Source organism: Kalmanozyma brasiliensis (genome assembly GCF_000497045.1).
Source record: "Kalmanozyma brasiliensis GHG001 unplaced genomic scaffold PSEUBRA_SCAF9, whole genome shotgun sequence".
Taxonomy (NCBI): Eukaryota; Fungi; Basidiomycota; class Ustilaginomycetes; order Ustilaginales; genus Kalmanozyma; species Kalmanozyma brasiliensis.
In genome coordinates, this window is record NW_015961992.1 from 191,006 (window position 1) to 208,305 (window position 17,300).

General features: G+C 58.2%; 9 protein-coding genes across 9 annotated transcripts; 4 read left to right on the forward strand and 5 right to left on the reverse strand.

Annotated features, from left to right (window-relative positions):
• Positions 1-110: 110 nt before the first annotated feature.
• Positions 111-851, reverse strand: PSEUBRA_006270 (WW domain protein; the record flags this gene model as incomplete). The annotated part of the gene is made up of 1 exon (XM_016439615.1): positions 111-851. One exon carries the CDS (start codon positions 849-851, stop codon positions 111-113), a length of 741 nt encoding a protein of 246 aa, XP_016289515.1.
• A 900-nt stretch (positions 852-1,751) lies between these two features.
• PSEUBRA_006271 (Sel1-like protein) lies at positions 1,752-4,385 on the forward strand (the record flags this gene model as incomplete). Its single annotated transcript, XM_016439608.2, has 1 exon — positions 1,752-4,385. The coding sequence occupies one exon, from the start codon at positions 1,752-1,754 to the stop codon at positions 4,383-4,385; it is 2,634 nt and encodes an 877-aa protein (XP_016289516.2).
• A 184-nt stretch (positions 4,386-4,569) lies between these two features.
• Positions 4,570-6,084, reverse strand: PSEUBRA_006272 (FAD dependent oxidoreductase; the record flags this gene model as incomplete). The annotated part of the gene is made up of 1 exon (XM_016439633.1): positions 4,570-6,084. One exon carries the CDS (start codon positions 6,082-6,084, stop codon positions 4,570-4,572), a length of 1,515 nt encoding a protein of 504 aa, XP_016289517.1.
• A 395-nt stretch (positions 6,085-6,479) lies between these two features.
• PSEUBRA_006273 (Ribosomal protein S1, RNA-binding domain protein) lies at positions 6,480-10,094 on the reverse strand (the record flags this gene model as incomplete). Its single annotated transcript, XM_016439628.1, has 1 exon — positions 6,480-10,094. One exon carries the CDS (start codon positions 10,092-10,094, stop codon positions 6,480-6,482), a length of 3,615 nt encoding a protein of 1,204 aa, XP_016289518.1.
• Positions 10,095-10,497: 403 nt separating this feature from the next.
• On the forward strand, positions 10,498-11,892 carry PSEUBRA_006274 (Diacylglycerol acyltransferase; the record flags this gene model as incomplete). The annotated part of the gene is made up of 4 exons (XM_016439607.1): positions 10,498-10,655; positions 10,735-11,564; positions 11,653-11,743; positions 11,826-11,892. The coding sequence occupies 4 exons, from the start codon at positions 10,498-10,500 to the stop codon at positions 11,890-11,892; spliced, it is 1,146 nt and encodes a 381-aa protein (XP_016289519.1).
• Positions 11,893-12,186: 294 nt separating this feature from the next.
• PSEUBRA_006275 (CS domain protein) lies at positions 12,187-12,942 on the reverse strand (the record flags this gene model as incomplete). Its single annotated transcript, XM_016439624.1, has 2 exons — positions 12,187-12,795; positions 12,880-12,942. 2 exons carry the CDS (start codon positions 12,940-12,942, stop codon positions 12,187-12,189), a joined length of 672 nt encoding a protein of 223 aa, XP_016289520.1.
• Positions 12,943-13,318: 376 nt separating this feature from the next.
• On the forward strand, positions 13,319-14,365 carry PSEUBRA_006276 (RNA recognition motif domain protein; the record flags this gene model as incomplete). The annotated part of the gene is made up of 1 exon (XM_016439604.1): positions 13,319-14,365. The coding sequence occupies one exon, from the start codon at positions 13,319-13,321 to the stop codon at positions 14,363-14,365; it is 1,047 nt and encodes a 348-aa protein (XP_016289521.1).
• A 191-nt stretch (positions 14,366-14,556) lies between these two features.
• On the reverse strand, positions 14,557-15,465 carry PSEUBRA_006277 (NUDIX hydrolase domain protein; the record flags this gene model as incomplete). Its single annotated transcript, XM_059465795.1, has 1 exon — positions 14,557-15,465. The coding sequence occupies one exon, from the start codon at positions 15,463-15,465 to the stop codon at positions 14,557-14,559; it is 909 nt and encodes a 302-aa protein (XP_059320293.1).
• Positions 15,466-15,672: 207 nt separating this feature from the next.
• PSEUBRA_006278 (Cyclophilin-like peptidyl-prolyl cis-trans isomerase domain protein) lies at positions 15,673-17,190 on the forward strand (the record flags this gene model as incomplete). The annotated part of the gene is made up of 1 exon (XM_016439606.2): positions 15,673-17,190. The coding sequence occupies one exon, from the start codon at positions 15,673-15,675 to the stop codon at positions 17,188-17,190; it is 1,518 nt and encodes a 505-aa protein (XP_016289523.2).
• Between the last annotated feature and the right edge of the window lie 110 nt (positions 17,191-17,300).

Sequence of the window (17,300 nt, forward strand, 5' to 3'; positions counted from 1 at the left end):
ACAACAGACTGAAACGATCCTAGAGAACACAACATGCAGAACGTATTTACAATCTTGCCCTTCCCAGTTGATGCAAGTTCGGAAATGCGAAGCTAGCGCACACTTTGCGCTTACTCTCCACCGCCAAAGTCGTCTCCACCACCAAAGTCGTCCTGCTGCCCATCCTGGTAACCGTCCTGGTAGGAGTCGTTCATGCTGTTGGCAATCATGGCACCACCGAGCATACCGGCGCCCATACCGAGAGCTGCGCCGCCCATCATGCCCATGCCGCCGCCGCCGCCTCCGCCGAAGCGGCCGCCGCCCATGCGCTGCTGCGCCATCATGGGTTGCTGGCCGTACATGGGTTGTTGCGGGTAGCCGCCGTAGCCTTGTTGTGGGTATCCTCCGTAGCCTTGTTGAGGATAGGGCTGCTGGAAGTGCTGTTGTGGCTGCTGGTTCCAGGCGCGGTTATCTTGCGGCGGGCCCGAGGGGGGCGCGTAGCTGCCGGTGGAAGGTGTACCGGATGCGCCCTTGGTTTCGTCCGAAGGATGCACCCAGATGGAACGCGGCGGAGTAGCTTTGGTGTCGACGTAGAAGTAACGGCTGTAGTTACTGTCCCACTGTTTGACCCAGCCATCAGGTAGTGGTCGGTCATCCTCCTTGGGCTTTTCGCTGGTGGCTGCGGGCGGTTGAGGAGAGGCACCGTAACCAGGTTGATGACCGCCGTACGAGTTTTGCTGGTGGTACTGTGGTTGCTGTCCGTAGCCTCCACCGCCGCCACCATAGCCGCCGCCACCGCCGTACTGCTGCGAGCCGGGTCGACCGCCGCCCGCATTGCCCACCTTGCTGGCGAGCTTATCCAAGAGACCCATCGTGTGAGGGTGGTTCGAGAGTGAGGCTTGTTGTTGCGATATGCGGGATCCGAATGAAGAACTTCTCGTGAATGCGGATGCGAATGCGGATGCGGATGCGAATGAAAAAGGAGGCTTGATGGTGGAAGGATGGGAAGCCACGCGAAGACCTTGTCGAGGTGCCAAGAGGAGGACGGATGGAAGATGGCGAGAATCAGGAGAGATTGGGGGGCGAGAGAGAGGGCAATGGATCAAAAAGGCTTGGCATTGAGTGATGCGGGCCCGGTGACAGGTCAACTATTCAACCGAGCTGATGCCGGTGGGGTTCAGGGCATGACAGCGCAGTGGAGGCTTGGAATGGCTAAGAATATCCACAGTGCAGCACAGCAGCAGCGGACGGGCCATTTGGGGCAATTCGTCATGTTGATTTCAGAGCCACGTTTTGGCTGCACACCGGATCAATCGCCGTTTGAGCTGAGCTACACAGCCTCGAGCCCGGTTTCGATTTTAATTGAGACTGTAAGATCGCTGGGCTAACAATTCTCGATAAAGGGGCTTCTTCTAATTTAGCTGCTTGCAGACTGACGCGCGGCACGAGACTGGAGCAACAGAACAGATTACTCCGATTGACACAGACACTCGCACGCAGCAACACTGACAAACGTTGCATCTCGCTCTTACCCTCTCTCGCTCCCTCTTTGCTAGAGAGCAAATCGCGACAACCACCCTTCCGACAACGACACCAACACAGAACGGCTTCTCGGCCATAGATCCATTCGTCGCCTACACAGCTTCAAGCGCACGGCACTCGAACCACCAACCGCGGGAAATGTCGAGCTCGAGGCCCGTGCTTGTATCTCAAGTCAAGCCCTAGTCTTGCTGAGCCCCTGCAGCTACTCCTGCCACCACACGCTCCACACAATGTCGATGCCTACAACCGAATCGGCAGAGTCGCTCTCGGCTGCCTATGCCTCCAACAACTACGACTATACCCACGCCAGCCCGCAACAATACCACCACCATCGTCCTCAGGTGCAGCTTCAACACCACAGCTCCACCTCTTCCTCCTCTACAAACAACGCCCCTGCATCTTCCAGCTCGCATGCTCCTCTGTCGCGCGGAGGTGGTAGCGTAGGCTCGTCTGGCTCGCAGTCCTACTACTCGTCCAACACCCCTCATCCAGCGCAGCAAGCCCAGCCCTTTCCACCACAGTATTCGCAGTACCAGCAGCACCAGCATCACCTCTCACCGCCCACAAGCGCGTATAGACCTTCTCGTCATACGAGCAGCAATTACCCCGAGTATGCTCATTCCGCCGCTTTGAATCCTGCCAACGCTGCTGCTGCTGCTGGCGCACAACCAGCTCCCGCCATCTCGTCAAACATGTATGCACAGTCCAACATATCCATGCCTGCGTTGGGGCCTGCCATCCCAGATCCTAACGCGCGGGCGCCTCCTTTCGCCGACGACTTTGGCGACTCGTTCGCCAACATGAACCTCTACGGCACGCCCAAGCTCGGTCCACAACGCTCCAAAAGTCCAGCGTACACCTCGAAAAACACCGCCGATGTGCCATCAACAAAGGGCATCGCAAGCGCCGCTTCCGTTCGCGCCAACGCTATGTATGCTACTCAGGAGATCCACCAGTCTGCCTCAGAGGTGCAACCCGAGAACTCGCTGGCTGCTATTGCGGATCAAGTCGACCAAGCTGCTGCCGATCTCGATCCCAACGTGGCTGCGCCTGCGCCGTCGTACAACGAGCACTCGAGTAGTCAGCATGGCATGAGCAGCGCCGCATATCCCTCGTCACAGCAGCAGGATTGGAATCCTCAGCTCGGTGCTCCCTTTGCCGGTCAATACGGGTCGGGGATGCGACAGCAATCTGCTCCCGGCGAGTACCCGACGTCTGGTGGCCAGTACGCTGCGGGATCCACCGACGGCCATGCTTCTGGTGGACCCGAAGGCAGTCAGATGGCGTGGGATCCGAACGCTGCTGCTGCGGCGGCTGCGGCTGCCGGCTACTACGCCAACAACGACGGCGGATCCTACTCCGGCTTTCAGCCCCAGGCGCTCCACCATGCATCTGCCAGCTACCCCTTTGCCGGTCAAGGTGCCGACCCATACCCTCCACCCGGTGGTGGTCCCGGCTACGAAGCCAATCCTTATTTCGCCGCAGCCACCGGCTACCTCGGCTTCCCCGAAGGCGCCGCCCCCGGTTTCCCACCCGGCTCCGACGCATACGGCAACCGCACCGGTGCACCCAACATGATGGCCCTCGTACCTCCCGGCGGCGGCGGCGTGCGACCCACCATGCTCTCCCGCCAAGGCACGCAGCTCTCCATGATGTCCTCCACGCCCAACCCTCTCGCCGGCCTCGCAACCACCAACCCGCGGCGCAAATCCAAAGACGCCACACCCCAGCAAACCCTCCCCTTCAACAAATCCTTCGTCACCGAATACCGTCAACGCATGAAAGGCGATCCTGACCCAGAGGCGCAATTCGCCTTTGCGAAATACCTCATCGAAGCGGCCAAGAAAGTGCATGATCCATCCGACGGGCCGAAACAGCAGCGCAAGTATCGGGATACTTTGCTCTCGGAGTCGCTGAAGCTGATCAAGAGGTTGGCGACGACGGGGATGGGGTTGGGCAAGCCACCGTTTGCGGAAGCGCAATTTTTCCTCGCCAACTGTTTCGGTAATGGCAGTCTCGGGTTGGCGGTGGATCATGAGAAGGCGTACAACCTGTACGTGCAGGCGTCGAAGCAAAACCATCCGGCGGCGACGTATCGTACGGCGGTGTGCAACGAGGTGGGTGCCGGGACGAGGAGGGATCATCACCGGGCGGTGTTGTTCTACCGCAAAGCCTCTGCCCTGGGGGATACGGCGGGGATGTATAAATTGGGCATGGTGTTGTTATCGGGCTTGTTGGGGCAACCGAGGAATGTGAGGGAGGCGATTGTTTGGTTGAAGCGCGCAGCGGCGCAGGCGGACGAAGACAATCCGCATGCGTTGCACGAACTCGGTTTGCTTCACGAGAAGAGCTCCAACGGCGTGGTGTTGCACGACGAGGCGTATGCAAGGGAGCTCTTTACGCAAGCGGCACAGTTGGGCTACCCTCCAGCGCAGTTTAAACTGGGAAGTGCGTACGAGTATGGGAATCTCACCTGTCCGGTGGATCCGCGGAGGAGCATTGCGTGGTATACCAAAGCGGCCCAGCGCGGGGATGGCGAGTCCGAACTCGCGCTATCCGGTTGGTACCTCACCGGATCCGAAGGCGTGTTGAAGCAAAGCGATAGCGAAGCGTACCTCTGGGCGAGACGCGCCGCGTCCAAGGGCATTCCCAAAGCAGAGTATGCCGTGGGCTACTACAGCGAGGTGGGCATCGGCGTGGGGGCCAATTTGGACGAGGCCAAGCGGTGGTACATGCGCGCAGCGGCGCAGGGCAACAAGAGGGCGATGCAGAGGTTGACAGAGCTGAAAAAGAAGGGCGCAGTGGGGAAGAAGGGCGCGAGGCCGACGAGGAAGGATGCCGAGAGCGAATGCGTCGTCATGTAGCCCAGCTAGCCTGGTCGAATTCGATCTTTTAGCACTCAATACACATCTCACATTCACAAGCATCACACAAAGCACCGCATCTTGCCCGCACGACCTCATGCACACGACGCAGAGAGACAAGGTTGGCACTCTGAAGGGGTTGCTTTGGCACTGTGAAACAGTCGATCTTTCACCTATGGCAGCTCTACAAGCGCGCCCGAGCATTCTCCCCCTCCTTCCCCCCATCGAACCGGTTACTATCCGCACTCTCGATCTTCTTCCCCTCGCTCTTATCTCGATGCAGCTTTGCCTGATGTTCAAATGTGAACCGGGTCAAATCCCAATCCCTTTCATTGTCCTGCAACCCGGCGATGGTGGCAAAAAGATCCCCGATGATGGGTAAGAACTTGTAGGCGTGTCCGCTATCCCCTGTAATCACCCAGACGTTGTCCCCCCGTCCCTGGGCGGCAGGGTGACGGGAGAGCCGGTCGAGGATCCAATTCTCATCGAGGGTGTCGGAGTACCAGCAGACGCGGGTGGAGACGACACGGTTGGGCGATGCGAGCGACGGGTAGATCTGCGCTAGTTCGGTCAGCATTTCCGAAAGGCGCGAGGCGGGGATGGTGGATGAAGCCATATCGTATCCAACATCTTCGGTGGTGCCTTCGTCTCCGATGCTGCGCGCGCCGGTTGGGTGCGCGGCGATGGAATCTTCGAATGCAGGGTAGGAGCCGTTGCACTCGACGGGCGGACGAGGCCACAGGTAACCATTGGAATGGTAGGCGATCTTCATGTGCCATTCGTCCCCGACACGCGTGGGTTCGAACTGGTAGAATCCCGAGGAGAAGTTGATGATCACCGGCGTGTTGCGCAGACTCGCCGCTTCGGAGGGAGTGACACGGAGGATGGCGACGCACTGGGCGGATGGGCGGGTCATCCATTTCGACGGCGCCACGTCGGTACTGGTGGAAAGGAGGGCGGTGAGAAGGTCATTCGTCCACGCGCCTGCAGCGAGGACGATGTGATCCGCATGAAACGTTCGCCCGTCGCTCGTGCGTACACCCGTCACCTTGGACACATCGCTGTCCGCGTAGACGAACGAGACGACGCGGGCGTTGACGTGAACCGCGACGCCGCGTGTGATGGCATGGTCGAGCAGCGCACGACAGGCGTTGTTCGCTTCAGCCCATCCTCCGCGTGGGTTGAAGTAGCCCGTTTGTCGCTCGCCCATGCCTTTCAGCCCATCCCCCAGGCCACCCGTCACGCCGCTCAGCAGGGAGGCGAGTTGGTCGTCGCTCGTCAGCTTGAATGCTCGCTCTCTCTCCCCCGCTCCCGCAGGAAAGACCTCCAGATGCTTATCCTTGTCCAGATGCGCATGTCGAACCCCCGCCTCGACGTACTCCTCCGCACTGCCCTCTCCTCCGAACACCTGGCCCTTGTCGCTGGAGCGGAACAGCACGCCTACTTCATGGTAGAACTTCGCGAGCACCGGGTCAGCGCGCCACCGGGAGATGGCTTCCTTGGCGAGCGAGCAATAGTTGGCATCGGTGTAGTCGGCCCGGACGATCTTGTTGAGGTCGTGCGATGCGCCGTCGGGGGCTACGTGTCCGTCTGAGGAGCGGTCCAGGAGGGTTACGGTGTGGCCGAGCGAGATGAGGGTGGAAGCGATCGAGGTGCCGTTTACGCCGGCACCGATGATCAGGTAGTCCGACGTCGACATTGCTGCTGCTACGACGGGCGGTGAACAGGTGGTGGTGTGAGGGGAACGTCGAGAAGGCAAGCAGGCGGATCAAAGAATGTCTGCCCCGCCGACAGAAGTGACTCGAAGCTGGAACGGTGTGGACCCACATGACCCCTTCCCCCACCGACACAGACTCACCCACGACACTCTGAGTCTACTGAAGCTACGGTAATTCTGGTCGTCCCCCGCTGCCGAGGATCAACTCGAATTCTTCTCAGATAAGGTTGCCAAGATGCCTTGAAATTCACCGACGCGCCGGTACTTTGCCGCCGGCGATTCGCCGAGCATCATCAACCCTTGCTCACCCTCAGACACGAACATGCACACTCGATCTTCTTCTGAAACGTTCGTTGCTCCATTCGCGTGAAAGCATTTCAGCCAAACGTCTGCGAACTCTTGCCGACGCGCTTCACCTTGCTCAGCCGCCACTCGTCCTGGTGCTTGGCAAACTTGTCGAAGAGCGGAGCGATCTTCTCCTGCCTCTTGCGCTTGCTGATGTTCATCGCGTCGGCGGGACGGAAGAACCTCGGTGCCACCTCGACGAGCCACTTGGGCTCGATCGCCGTCACCTCGCGCATGTACTCGCGCGTCGTCAGCACCACTTCGTGGTAGACGCAGTACTCGGGTGCGCGGTTGAACAGTGCTGAGCTCGGATGGATGTAGACTGTGCCCCCCGATTCCGCCAGCGACTTGTATCCTTCCTGCGGGTCCTTTTTGGCGGCATTCCTAAAGTAGCCCGAGCAGATGGCTTTGCGGACGCGATTGTAGTTCTTGCCGCACGAAACAATGTCGTGGCTGTAGCGGTCCATGATACCCACCAGCTGCTTGCGAACGTCCTGCGCCCGACGCAGCGATCGTCCCTGCACAAAGTTGTCCATGCACCATGGCATGCTGAACTTGCTCGCCGCCCACCCGTTGTACACGGTCAGCAGCGTCAGGTGGTCGCCCTCGGGTTGGAAGAACTTGGCCTTCTTGGCATCCGCCTGCGTCTGCTTGTCCTTGGGTCGGTAGAACACGTTCTGCACCGACAGCATGGCGACGATCGAAAGCATCTCCTCGGAACACCCAAGATCGACCGACGCGATGAGCATCTTGGACATCATAGGCTCCATGGGGAAGTCGGCCATCTTTCGTCCGAGTCGCGTCAACAGGCCCTCATCGTCCAAAGCGGAAAGCGCATAGAGCGACTCGAGCGCCGTCAGCAGCGTCTGGGCCGGTGGTGGGTCCATAAAGTCAAAGTTGACCAGGTCGTTGATGCCCATCGCCTTCAGCGCTAAGATGGTCGATGCGAGATTCTGTCGCTGGATGTCCGGGATCGAGTTGGGCAGCATCTCGTTTCGGTACGCTGCTTCCGTGTACAGGCGGTAGCACTTGCCTGGCCCGGTGCGGCCAGCTCGGCCAGAACGCTGCCTCGCCTGCGCCTGCGAGATGGGCGTCACCACCAGCGAGTCCATGCCCAGCTTCGGATCGTATGCGTTCTGCTTGACAAAGCCCGGATCGACGACGTAGTAGATACCGTCGATCGTGATACTAGTCTCGGCAATGTTGGTCGCAAGGATCACCTTTCGCGATCCAGCGGGGGTCGGCTCGAAAATTTTGGTCTGCATCTCCGACGGCAGCGCAGAGTAGACGGGCAGGATGATGAGCTCCGGCACGCTGGGACCTAACGCCTTCATGCGCTCGAAGAGGATCTCGCAACTCGTGTCAATCTCTTCCTGACCCGTGAGGAAGACCAAGATGTCACCTGTCGGCTCCGAAAGATGGATCTGCATCACCGTGATCAGTGCTGCATCCAGATAGTCCGGCTCGGGCTCCTTGGTGTACAGGATCTCGACGGGGTACGTTCGACCAGGGATGGTAAAGATGGGACAGCCAAAGAAGTAGGTCGAGAACTTCTCCGCATCGAGCGTCGCTGATGTGACGATGAGCTTGAGATCGGGTCTCCGCTTGAGGGCCTTCTTGAGAAGACCGAAAAGCACGTCGGTAGCAATGGTGCGTTCGTGCGCCTCGTCGAGCATGATCACCGAGTAGTTGGTCACGTCCGGATCTACGAGACACTCTCGTTGCAGCATACCGTCTGTCATGTACTTGATCTTGGTTTCCGGGCTGGTGCAGTCTTCGAATCGGATCGTGTAGCCGACCTCCTGTCCAACTCTGCATCCTACCTCCTCCGCTACACGCTTGGCGACACTGACGGCTGCTACACGTCGTGGTTGCGTACAGCCGATCTTGCCGCGATCTGCGAAGCCCTCCTCGGCCAAGTACTGGGTCATCTGGGTGGTCTTGCCGGAGCCAGTGTCGCCGACGACGATCAGCACTTGATTGTCGCGGATGGCTTGAACCAGCTGTTGGCGCAACTTGTAGATGGGCAAGCTCTGACGTTGTTCTTGCATCGAAAGACTGGTGATCCTACCGAACGTTGTCGCCTTGTTGAACGTCTCCTTCTTCCAAGCGGGTTGGTCCTGCGCCTTCTGACCGAGGATGTTGCCCCTTCGATCCTGAGCGAACTGTCGGTCGCCTTGTTGCGCCATGGGGTCGAGCCAGCCCGAGGTCATGTCGGCAGTTTCTGCGTCCGCCTCCTCTTCTGCTTCTTGCTTGCGCAGTTCTCTGCGCTCCTTGGCGAGCGTTGCACCCGCCATAGCAGCACGGTTGAGAGTGCCGTCGGGCGCCTTGACGATCTTGACCGGCGACATCTCGATCGAAGAGCTGGTTTGGCCTTTGAGGAAAGGGGCTTCTTTCTCGTTGACTTCGATGTCGAGCTCCTCGTCGTCCTCGTCGGCACCTGGCTTGGTGTTGGGCGTGCGCAGATCCTCCTCCATGAGTTCTGGGTAGTCGCTGGCTTTGGCGACACCACTGGCGATGAGCTGTCGCAGCTCCCAGCGTTCAGGACTAGTGAGTCGCTTGATGCTTCTGCCGCGCCCATCTTCCTTGACTGTGATGCCGCTGCCAGCTCCATTGCCATTCGACGCTCCTCTCGCGCCGCCTAGTGGTGCACTATTTGCGCCACTGGCGGAACGAGCAGCATGCCGTTCGCGCTCTTCTGCCATCTCTGCCTCGCTCTTGATGCGCAGATGCGGCGTGAGATCTCGTCCTGTTGCTTGGTCGACGTCCTTCATGGAGAGACCGATGCGGTCGCCGACGACGGACATGACCTTGACCTTGACGCGTTGACCTCTAGAGAGAAGGTCAGACGGATGGTTGACACGCGTATTGGGTGCGATCGAGCCGATATGTACCATTCCTTCGAAGCGTCCACGAAGCCCTTCGAGGCCGACAAAGGCGCCAAAGTCACGCAAGTTGCTGACCTTTCCGTCGTAGATCTTGTAGAGCTGCGGTCGGTCGTCGGGAGGTGGGCGGGATAGGTGCGGTGGCGGACGGTCGTCCCGGCCTCTGCGGGAAGAAGAAGAGGACGCTGCACGGTCATCCTCGTCATATCGGTTTCTCGAGGATGTAGATGGAGGCGAACGAGAGTCTGGTTTCCTTCCGTTACCGTTTGTGCGCGAGCTGGGCTTTGCTGCGGCCATGTCCTCAAACTCCTTCATGAAATCATCGACGGCATTGCGACCTTTCTCCTCGGCGGAGGACTGCCATTCCTGATCCTTGATGGCGAGCCCAGGGAACATGCGAGTCTTGCGTTCGCGCTCCTCATCCTCGAGCGATGCCTTCTCCTTACCCTTGGCGCTAGGCGAAGATGAGCCCGCCTTGCCGTTGGTGACTGCCGCGGACGCTGATGATTTCTTGTGTTTGGGATGCAATCGAAGGATGAGGCGGTCGAGATTGGTGACAAAGCTGTCGGGAAACTCAGCTCCGACTTCGGAGAGCTTGGATTTGAAGTCGGCGACGGAGGTAGCAGAATCGTGCAGCGAAAGGATGAACTCTGCAAGAACGCGATCGTTGATGCCGGTGTGGTTGAGGAGCTCTGTAGCGATCTTGCCCGTCAGAGAAAGGAGCTCGAGCTGGTAGAGCTCATCCTTCGTGGACGACGCCATGACTCCTAGCAGTAGCAGCGCGCTGTGTATACTGCACAATGCTTCAAGTGTGATGTGGTGGTGATAGCAGGGACGGAGGATGTACGGAAAGGCTGAGCAGCATCAACTTTGTCAAGGTCGAACCCTGAGAAGCGGTTAAAATTCGAGCTCGGGACTCGGTCATGAAGCGACTTAACAAAATGACTTTTTTCTAGCTCGGATATGCACTCGAGCTGCGTGAAAGAGGTGCATTTGCAGGCCGCAGAGCAACAGCAACAGCAACAGCAGCAAGCAGCGGCGCGTGCTTGAAAGTCAGCCTCAAAGAAGCACGAGCCAAGCTCACTTTTTTTACCCGCCCGCCTGGATTGTGTTCTAAGCCACCTTCTCCTCGTTCATCATCTCGACAGCATCGCAGCATCTCATCATGGGGCCTCGACACCCTGCCTCCGAGACGGCGGGTCAGCGCGCCGAAGCTCATGACATCGACGACAGCCCGCTCGACTCAGCCAAAGCATCAGCCGAAAAGTCAGCTGACTCTTCAAAATCCAAGGGCGATCCCACCAACAAGGACAATGTCATTCGGTGAGTAGTCAGATTCTCGAAAGGTCGTAGCATCGGAGCATGTAGGTGCTAACCTCTGTCTATGGCCACTTGTGCACAGCTTCGCCCCGCTCTCGATCCCACGCAACCGTCGACTGCAGACCCTCGGCGTCCTCTTCTGGGCCTTACTCCTGCCAATCTGCCTGAGCATCTTCTTTCTGCTCCTCTCCTTTCCTCTCGCATGGCCAATCCTGATCCCCTACCTCATCTGGATCAACTTCATCGACACTGCTGCCGAAAATGGCGGTCGTCGCATCCCATGGGTCCGCAAGCTGCCCGTCTTTCGCTTGTTCGCAGAGTACTTTCCCATCTCGATGATCAAGACCGCCGACCTGCCGCCTGATCGTCCGTACATCTTTGGAGTCCACCCACACGGTATTCTCGGTGTCGCTGCCGTCTCCAACATGGCAACAGACGCGACAGAGTTCCCCACGAGTTTCCCTGGCATCACCCCGCATCTCCTGACCCTTGCGACCAACTTCACCATTCCGCTGTTCAGGGACTGCATCATGGCCATGGGGATATGCAGCGTCTCGAAACACAGCTGCGAGGCTATCCTCCGGAAAGGCAAGGGAAGCGCAATCGCCATCGTGGTGGGTGGAGCGAGCGAAAGTCTAGCTGCGCATCCAGGCACCGCAGACTTGACGCTCAAGAGGAGGCTTGGGTTTATCAAGATCGCCATTCGTAGCGGTGCCGATCTCGTACCCGTTTTTTCTTTCGGCGAAAATGATGTGTACGAGCAGCTCTCCAACGAGGAGGGAACCAAGGTGTATGCGATCCAGAAGAAGTTTCAGGCGGTATTCGGGTTCACGCTGCCCTTCTTCCACGGTCGAGGGCTGTTCAATTACAGCGTGGGGCTCATGCCGTACAGGCATCCTATTGTCAGCGTCGGTAAGTGTCGCCACGATTATAAGGCAAACCAGGTGGATGTTCCGGAACTAACTCTTGACCTCAAACCCTTTATGCACGTCACCAACAGTGGGCAAGCCAATACACGTCAAACAAAACTCGAATCCGAGCAAGGAAGAGATTGAGGAGGTGCAGAACAGATACATTGAAGAGCTCATGAAGTAAGTGTCACTTGCAGCTGGGTGCTCAAGCCGAGACCGGACCACTGATATGGGACCTCTTCTGACGCTTGGTTCGGAACAGCATCTGGGAGACATGGAAAGACGCATACGCCGCCAATCGCACCAAGGAGCTCACGATCGTAGCGTAGGGGATTCTGTCGCATCACATTTGTTCGTCGAATTCATGGGATTCAATTTCAGCGATAGCGATCTGCGCTTATGTTGGTGGGACCGCTGAGGGCGAGCGGCCGACTGTTGATTTGACGAAAGTGTCTGCTTGCAACATTGCAATCGACGTCTCCAATCAACAGTCGGCCGTTCTCAGCGGTCCCACCAAAGCAAGCTCAACCGAGAACCGAAGAGCAAATGAATCAATGGTGTATTACATTGTACAGCATGAGGTGGGTTGAGAAGGTCGCTTCGATGTTTTTGGTGTGGGTTTCTTACTTGGCCTCCTCAGCGGCGACAGGGGCGTCCTCGACATCGCCCTCGTCGTCATCGTCGTCCTCGCCGCCAAAGTCGGGCATGCCGCCGCCCATACCACCCATACCACCCATCTGCGCCATCATCGCCTGGAGGTCCATGCCACCCATACCGCCCATGCCACCCATTCCACCCATACCGCCCATACCGCCAGCACCGCCCATACCCATCATTGACGGGTCCATGCCACCCATTCCGCCCATGCCACCCATGCCGCCGCTGAGGTCCTCCTCGACGTCGTTCTGCTCATCCTCATCGACCCACTTGTCGAAGTCGGTCTTGACATTGTGCAGACGAACCTTGTCCTTGGTCAACCTAGGCCAGTACTCCTCCTGAGCGGTCTTCTTGCGCAGCACGGCATAGAGACACTTGGAGTTGAGGTGTGTCTTAGAGTTTTCGGTGTCAATCTCGTCGAAGAAGTCGAGCGAGAAGGAGTAGGTCTTGGGGTCGATGCCCTTGGACTTGTCGCCGACCGAGGCGTTGAATGTGAAGCCAGTTGACGTGAGGTCGAATTTGGTCTCTGGTGGAGAGGGAAGGTTGGGGACGTTGATGGTGAGCATCACAACGTTCTACGAGGAGTACGAAGGAGAAAGAGAGAAAAGTCAGCGTTTCGATCAAGGTGCGAACAGGGTCGTGGCAGGAGCTTGGCGTACCTTCTCGGCCTCGTCAGGCGATGAGCGCTGAGCCCAAAGGATCTCTGGTACGACTGTCGACATCTTGTATAAGTATCAACTGTGATGGTGATGGTGGGTCGCGAGAGAGGGTCGACTGAGCAAGAAGAATGTTGTTCTACGCACACTGCTCTCCACTTTGAGAAGAAGCGCTCAGTCTGTGCGTCGACAGCTTTGTTTCCAGCGACTTCGATGCGCCGGCCTGCGTAGAACGCTCTAACAAGGGTCCCAACCCGCCTTGACATTGTCGTGCGAAAAGAAGAAAGTCGACGCGAAGGACCCTGAACCAACGAAAATTTGGCCGTTCAAGCTGCACCGAACTTTGACTTTTTTGAAGGTTGTGGAGAACAGCGACCCTCGTCTTGCGTCCCTGTCTCTGCACCTTCCACATCCATCATTATACCTCATACCACCCCGCACAATGCCACCGAAGAAGAGCACATCCGCTGCCAAGGCAGCGCCGGCAAACAAGGCCGCACCAAAGGCTGCTGCTGCTGCTGCTGCACCTGCTTCGGCCGCCACTGCACCTGCCACAAAGGCCAATGGCAAGAAGCGTGCCGCTGCCGACGAAGCCGACTCTACCCCTGCTAAGAAGACCACTGCCGCCGCCTCAAAAGGCAAGAAGCTCGCCACAAAGAAGGCTGCTGCATCCTCTGGCGAGGACGCGACCGACGTCAACGAGCGTGCCATCATCGCTTCGCTCTCCGACGTCTCTGCCGACTCGTCCGACGACGACGATGACGACTTTGAAGACGACGCTGCCAACTCGTCCGACGAAGACGACGAGGACGACCGTGCGGCCGCCTCTGCCGCCACGCAACCGCGATCCTCGCTCGCCTCGGTCAAACTGCCCAACTCGAAAGACGACGCTGTCGTTCGCGCCCGACTCGACAAGCTGCGCAAGTCCAAGTCCAAATCCTCTGGCGCCAACACCACTCCTGGCGTGCTCTACATCGGTCGTCTTCCACGCGGGTTCTTCGAGAAGCAGCTCAAGGCGTACTTCACCCAGTTCGGCGACGTCACCCGTCTTCGTGTGTCGAGGAACAAAAAGACCGGTGCATCGAAGCACTACGCCTTTGTCGAGTTCGCCGATCGCGACGTGGCCAAGATCGTCCAGGAGACCATGCACAACTACCTGATCGACGGGAGGTTGCTTCAGGTCAAAGAGGTGGCCAAGGACAAGGTGCACCCCGAGCTGTGGGTGGGTGCGAATCGAAAGTTCCAAAAGGTGCCCGGTGACCGGGTGGAGCGGGTGGTGAGGAGCAGGGTTAAGACCGAGGAGGAGCAGAAGAGGACCAATGAGAGGGCCATCAAGAGGCAGGATGCGAGGCGGGAGAAGTTGCACAAGTTGGGCATCGAGTATGAGTTCCCTGGGTATGCGAACGAGGGTGAGGAGCAGAAGAAGAAGGCGAGCGCGGCAAAGGTGGGGACGCCGGCAAAGGCAAAGGGCAAGACGGCCAAGGCTTAAAATTGAATCACCTTGACTCCTCACGATCGTACCAGCCACTTTCACCTTCTCGCATCACTTCTTGTACACTTTTGCCCTTCCCGGCCCACTGGTTTATTCGCAACATGCAATGCTTCTCCGACTCTCTTCCGCGCCCTGTCACACTGTCAACACACTCGCATCTGTCAGTGCACGTCTGAATGCTTTTGCTTCTACACACTCACATCTTGTTCCTTCTCCTCCTCCTCATCGACCCCAACAAACGTCTCGAACGCCTCCGAGCTGCCCTGCTTATCCCCGCTCTCGCCATCCCCCCACCTCTGCTCTGGCCTCCTCTCGCCCGTATACCTCTTGACCACCAACTGTACCATCCGTTCCCAACTCCATTGGCCTTCCGCCTCGACCTTGTATCTCGCCTTTTCACCGAAGGTCTTTTGCGCTACACTAATGAGCACATCCGCCGTCAAGCCCTTGATGAGCTGATGACTCGACCTGAACCGATGAAGACGATACGTTGCTCCGAGCCAGGGGATGTCTGTGTAGGTGCGAAAGACTTCCTGTGGTGGGCGGTGTTTGTCTACGCTGCTCGGATCTGATAGAGGTGCTCCTTTGGGTGCAACAGACGAAAGAAATGCGACGAGCGGGGTGGTCCAGATATCGGCCACTTCGGAGGGACTCGCTCGGAGCTTGGGCAGGATCTGCTCGCCGTTCTTGAGGAAGAACACCACGGGATGCACGAGAAGGCCCATCTTGCTCAAGAAGGGGTAGCCGGTATGGACGTGCACTGCGGACCGAGCGGGGAGAGCGATTTCTTCGACACTCTCCCGCAACGCTGTTTCCACCACGGACCGGTCTGAGGAGTCCACCTTGCCACCGGGGAGGGAGGCTTGACCGGGATGCGAGCGGAGATGAAGGGCACGAGTGGACATGATGACGCGCAGCTCTGAGGAGGACGACTCGTAGAGGATGGCTGCTACCGCCGCTTGCTTGCGCGTGGGGACATGGGCGAAGGATGGTGCGGACGGAAGGGCGAGCAGGCGGCGGATGCAGGCTGCATTGGAGGGAGAGAGCGAGTGCAACCAGTCGGGCTCGTCTCCGTTGGCTACACCGTTCGCGCTCATAATGGTCGTCTGAGGGTGGTGAATAGGGATGAGGAGAGAAGCAAAGCGGATGAGGATTATGCTTCAAAAGGTGTTGGTTACGCAACGAGCTGCATGCGGTCCGACCCTGCGGCCTTGAATTTTGGCCGACTTCCGCTCTCCATTTTTGTGGAGGCGCAAAAGTAACACTTCCAACCTTCTTGCATACCAACACCATCATCCCTCGGCATGACGTCGCAATACGTCACGGAGCCGCCTACATCCGGCCTGGTCGAGCTGATCACCTCCAAGGGTCCCATCACCATCGAGCTCTTCGCACGCGAGACTCCACAAGCATGTCGCAACTTCCTCACTCTCGCGCTCGAGGGGTTTTACGACAACCTCGTCTTCCACCGCCTCATTCCGGGATTCATGATTCAGTCCGGCGATCCATCCGGCACCGGCGCGGGCGGAGAGAGCATGTATGGAGAGCCGTTCCCAATCGAACCGCATTCGAGGTTGAAGTTCAACCGCAGAGGACTGCTCGCCATGGCTGCGGGAGAGGATCGGACGAACGAGAGCCAGTTTTTCTTGACGCTGGACGCGACACCGGAGCTACAGGGGAAGCATACGTTGATGGGGCGGGTGGTGGGAAAGACTATCTACAATCTCATGGAGCTAGCGCAGGGCGTGGAGATGGAGAAGGACAGCGATAGACCGAGGTACCCGCCCAAGTTGAAGGAGGTCAGGGTGGTGGAGAATCCGTTTGACGATCTCAAGCCGCGCATGACGAGGGAGCAGAGAAGGGACGAGGAGCGGAGGAGAAAAGAAGAAAAGGAAAGAACAAGGGTAGAGGAGGAGAAGAGAAAGAGGGGGAAGGTCAAGAAGAATACGGGCCTACTGTCGTTTGGTGCGGAGGAGGAGGAGGGTGAGATGGCTGGGATGGTGCTCAAAGGGCCGAAGAGCTCGCATGATCTATTGAAAGACGACAGAAGATTGGCGAAGCAACCGATGGAGACGAGCAAGAAGAGCAGCAAGACGAAACACAGCAAGGTTCAGGAGGCGGACGCTGCACCGGACGCCGTAGCTTCGTCGTCCTCGTCTGCCATCCCTCTGGCCACGACACCGGCGACCAACGGCACATCAGAAGCAGACAAACCGAAAGGGAAGGCCCGCTCTGATCGAGACACGAAGAGCAGCAGCAGAACCAACAACCGCGCCCACGCATCCTCCTCGGCGGGACGAGACTTCCTTTCGGCAGAACGGGCCAAGTACCTGTCCTCGAAATCATCCTCGTCCAAAGAAGACAAGTCATATTCGGCGCTGCTTTCGTTCCAATCTCGTCTTCGCACTTCTGACAAATCTTCCTCCTCCTTTGCGACCAAAGCCTCTACCGTCGAAGATGAAGAGGATGAAGAGGAAGCTAGGGAATACGGCGCAAGCGATGACGATGACGACTGGCGAAATCACCGCTTGGACGCAGGAGGTGCGCCTCTGGTCAGTGGCAGGGCGGATAAGGTGGACGACTATGAGGTGCTGGACCCTCGAGAGCACGGTCGAAAGGACACGAGGGAGGCAAGAAAGGACGGCAAGAGAGGCAGGGACTGGGTGGAGGATGAAAGAAGGTACAAAGATCATCGGTCAAGTCGCGGGTCGGAAAGGCGCACGGACGATGGAAGACGAGGAGGAGCCTCATCCCCCCGCCATCATCGTGACGAGAGGAGAAACGGCAGATATGCAGACAGGGATTATGATCGCCGTCGATGAGCCTTCGTTCAGCGTCGAAGACCTCGCACCATCACAACCTCGCTCACAGCACAAACACTAAAACGCAAACTGAAAACAGATCATCATTTACAAAAACCGATCAGGATACA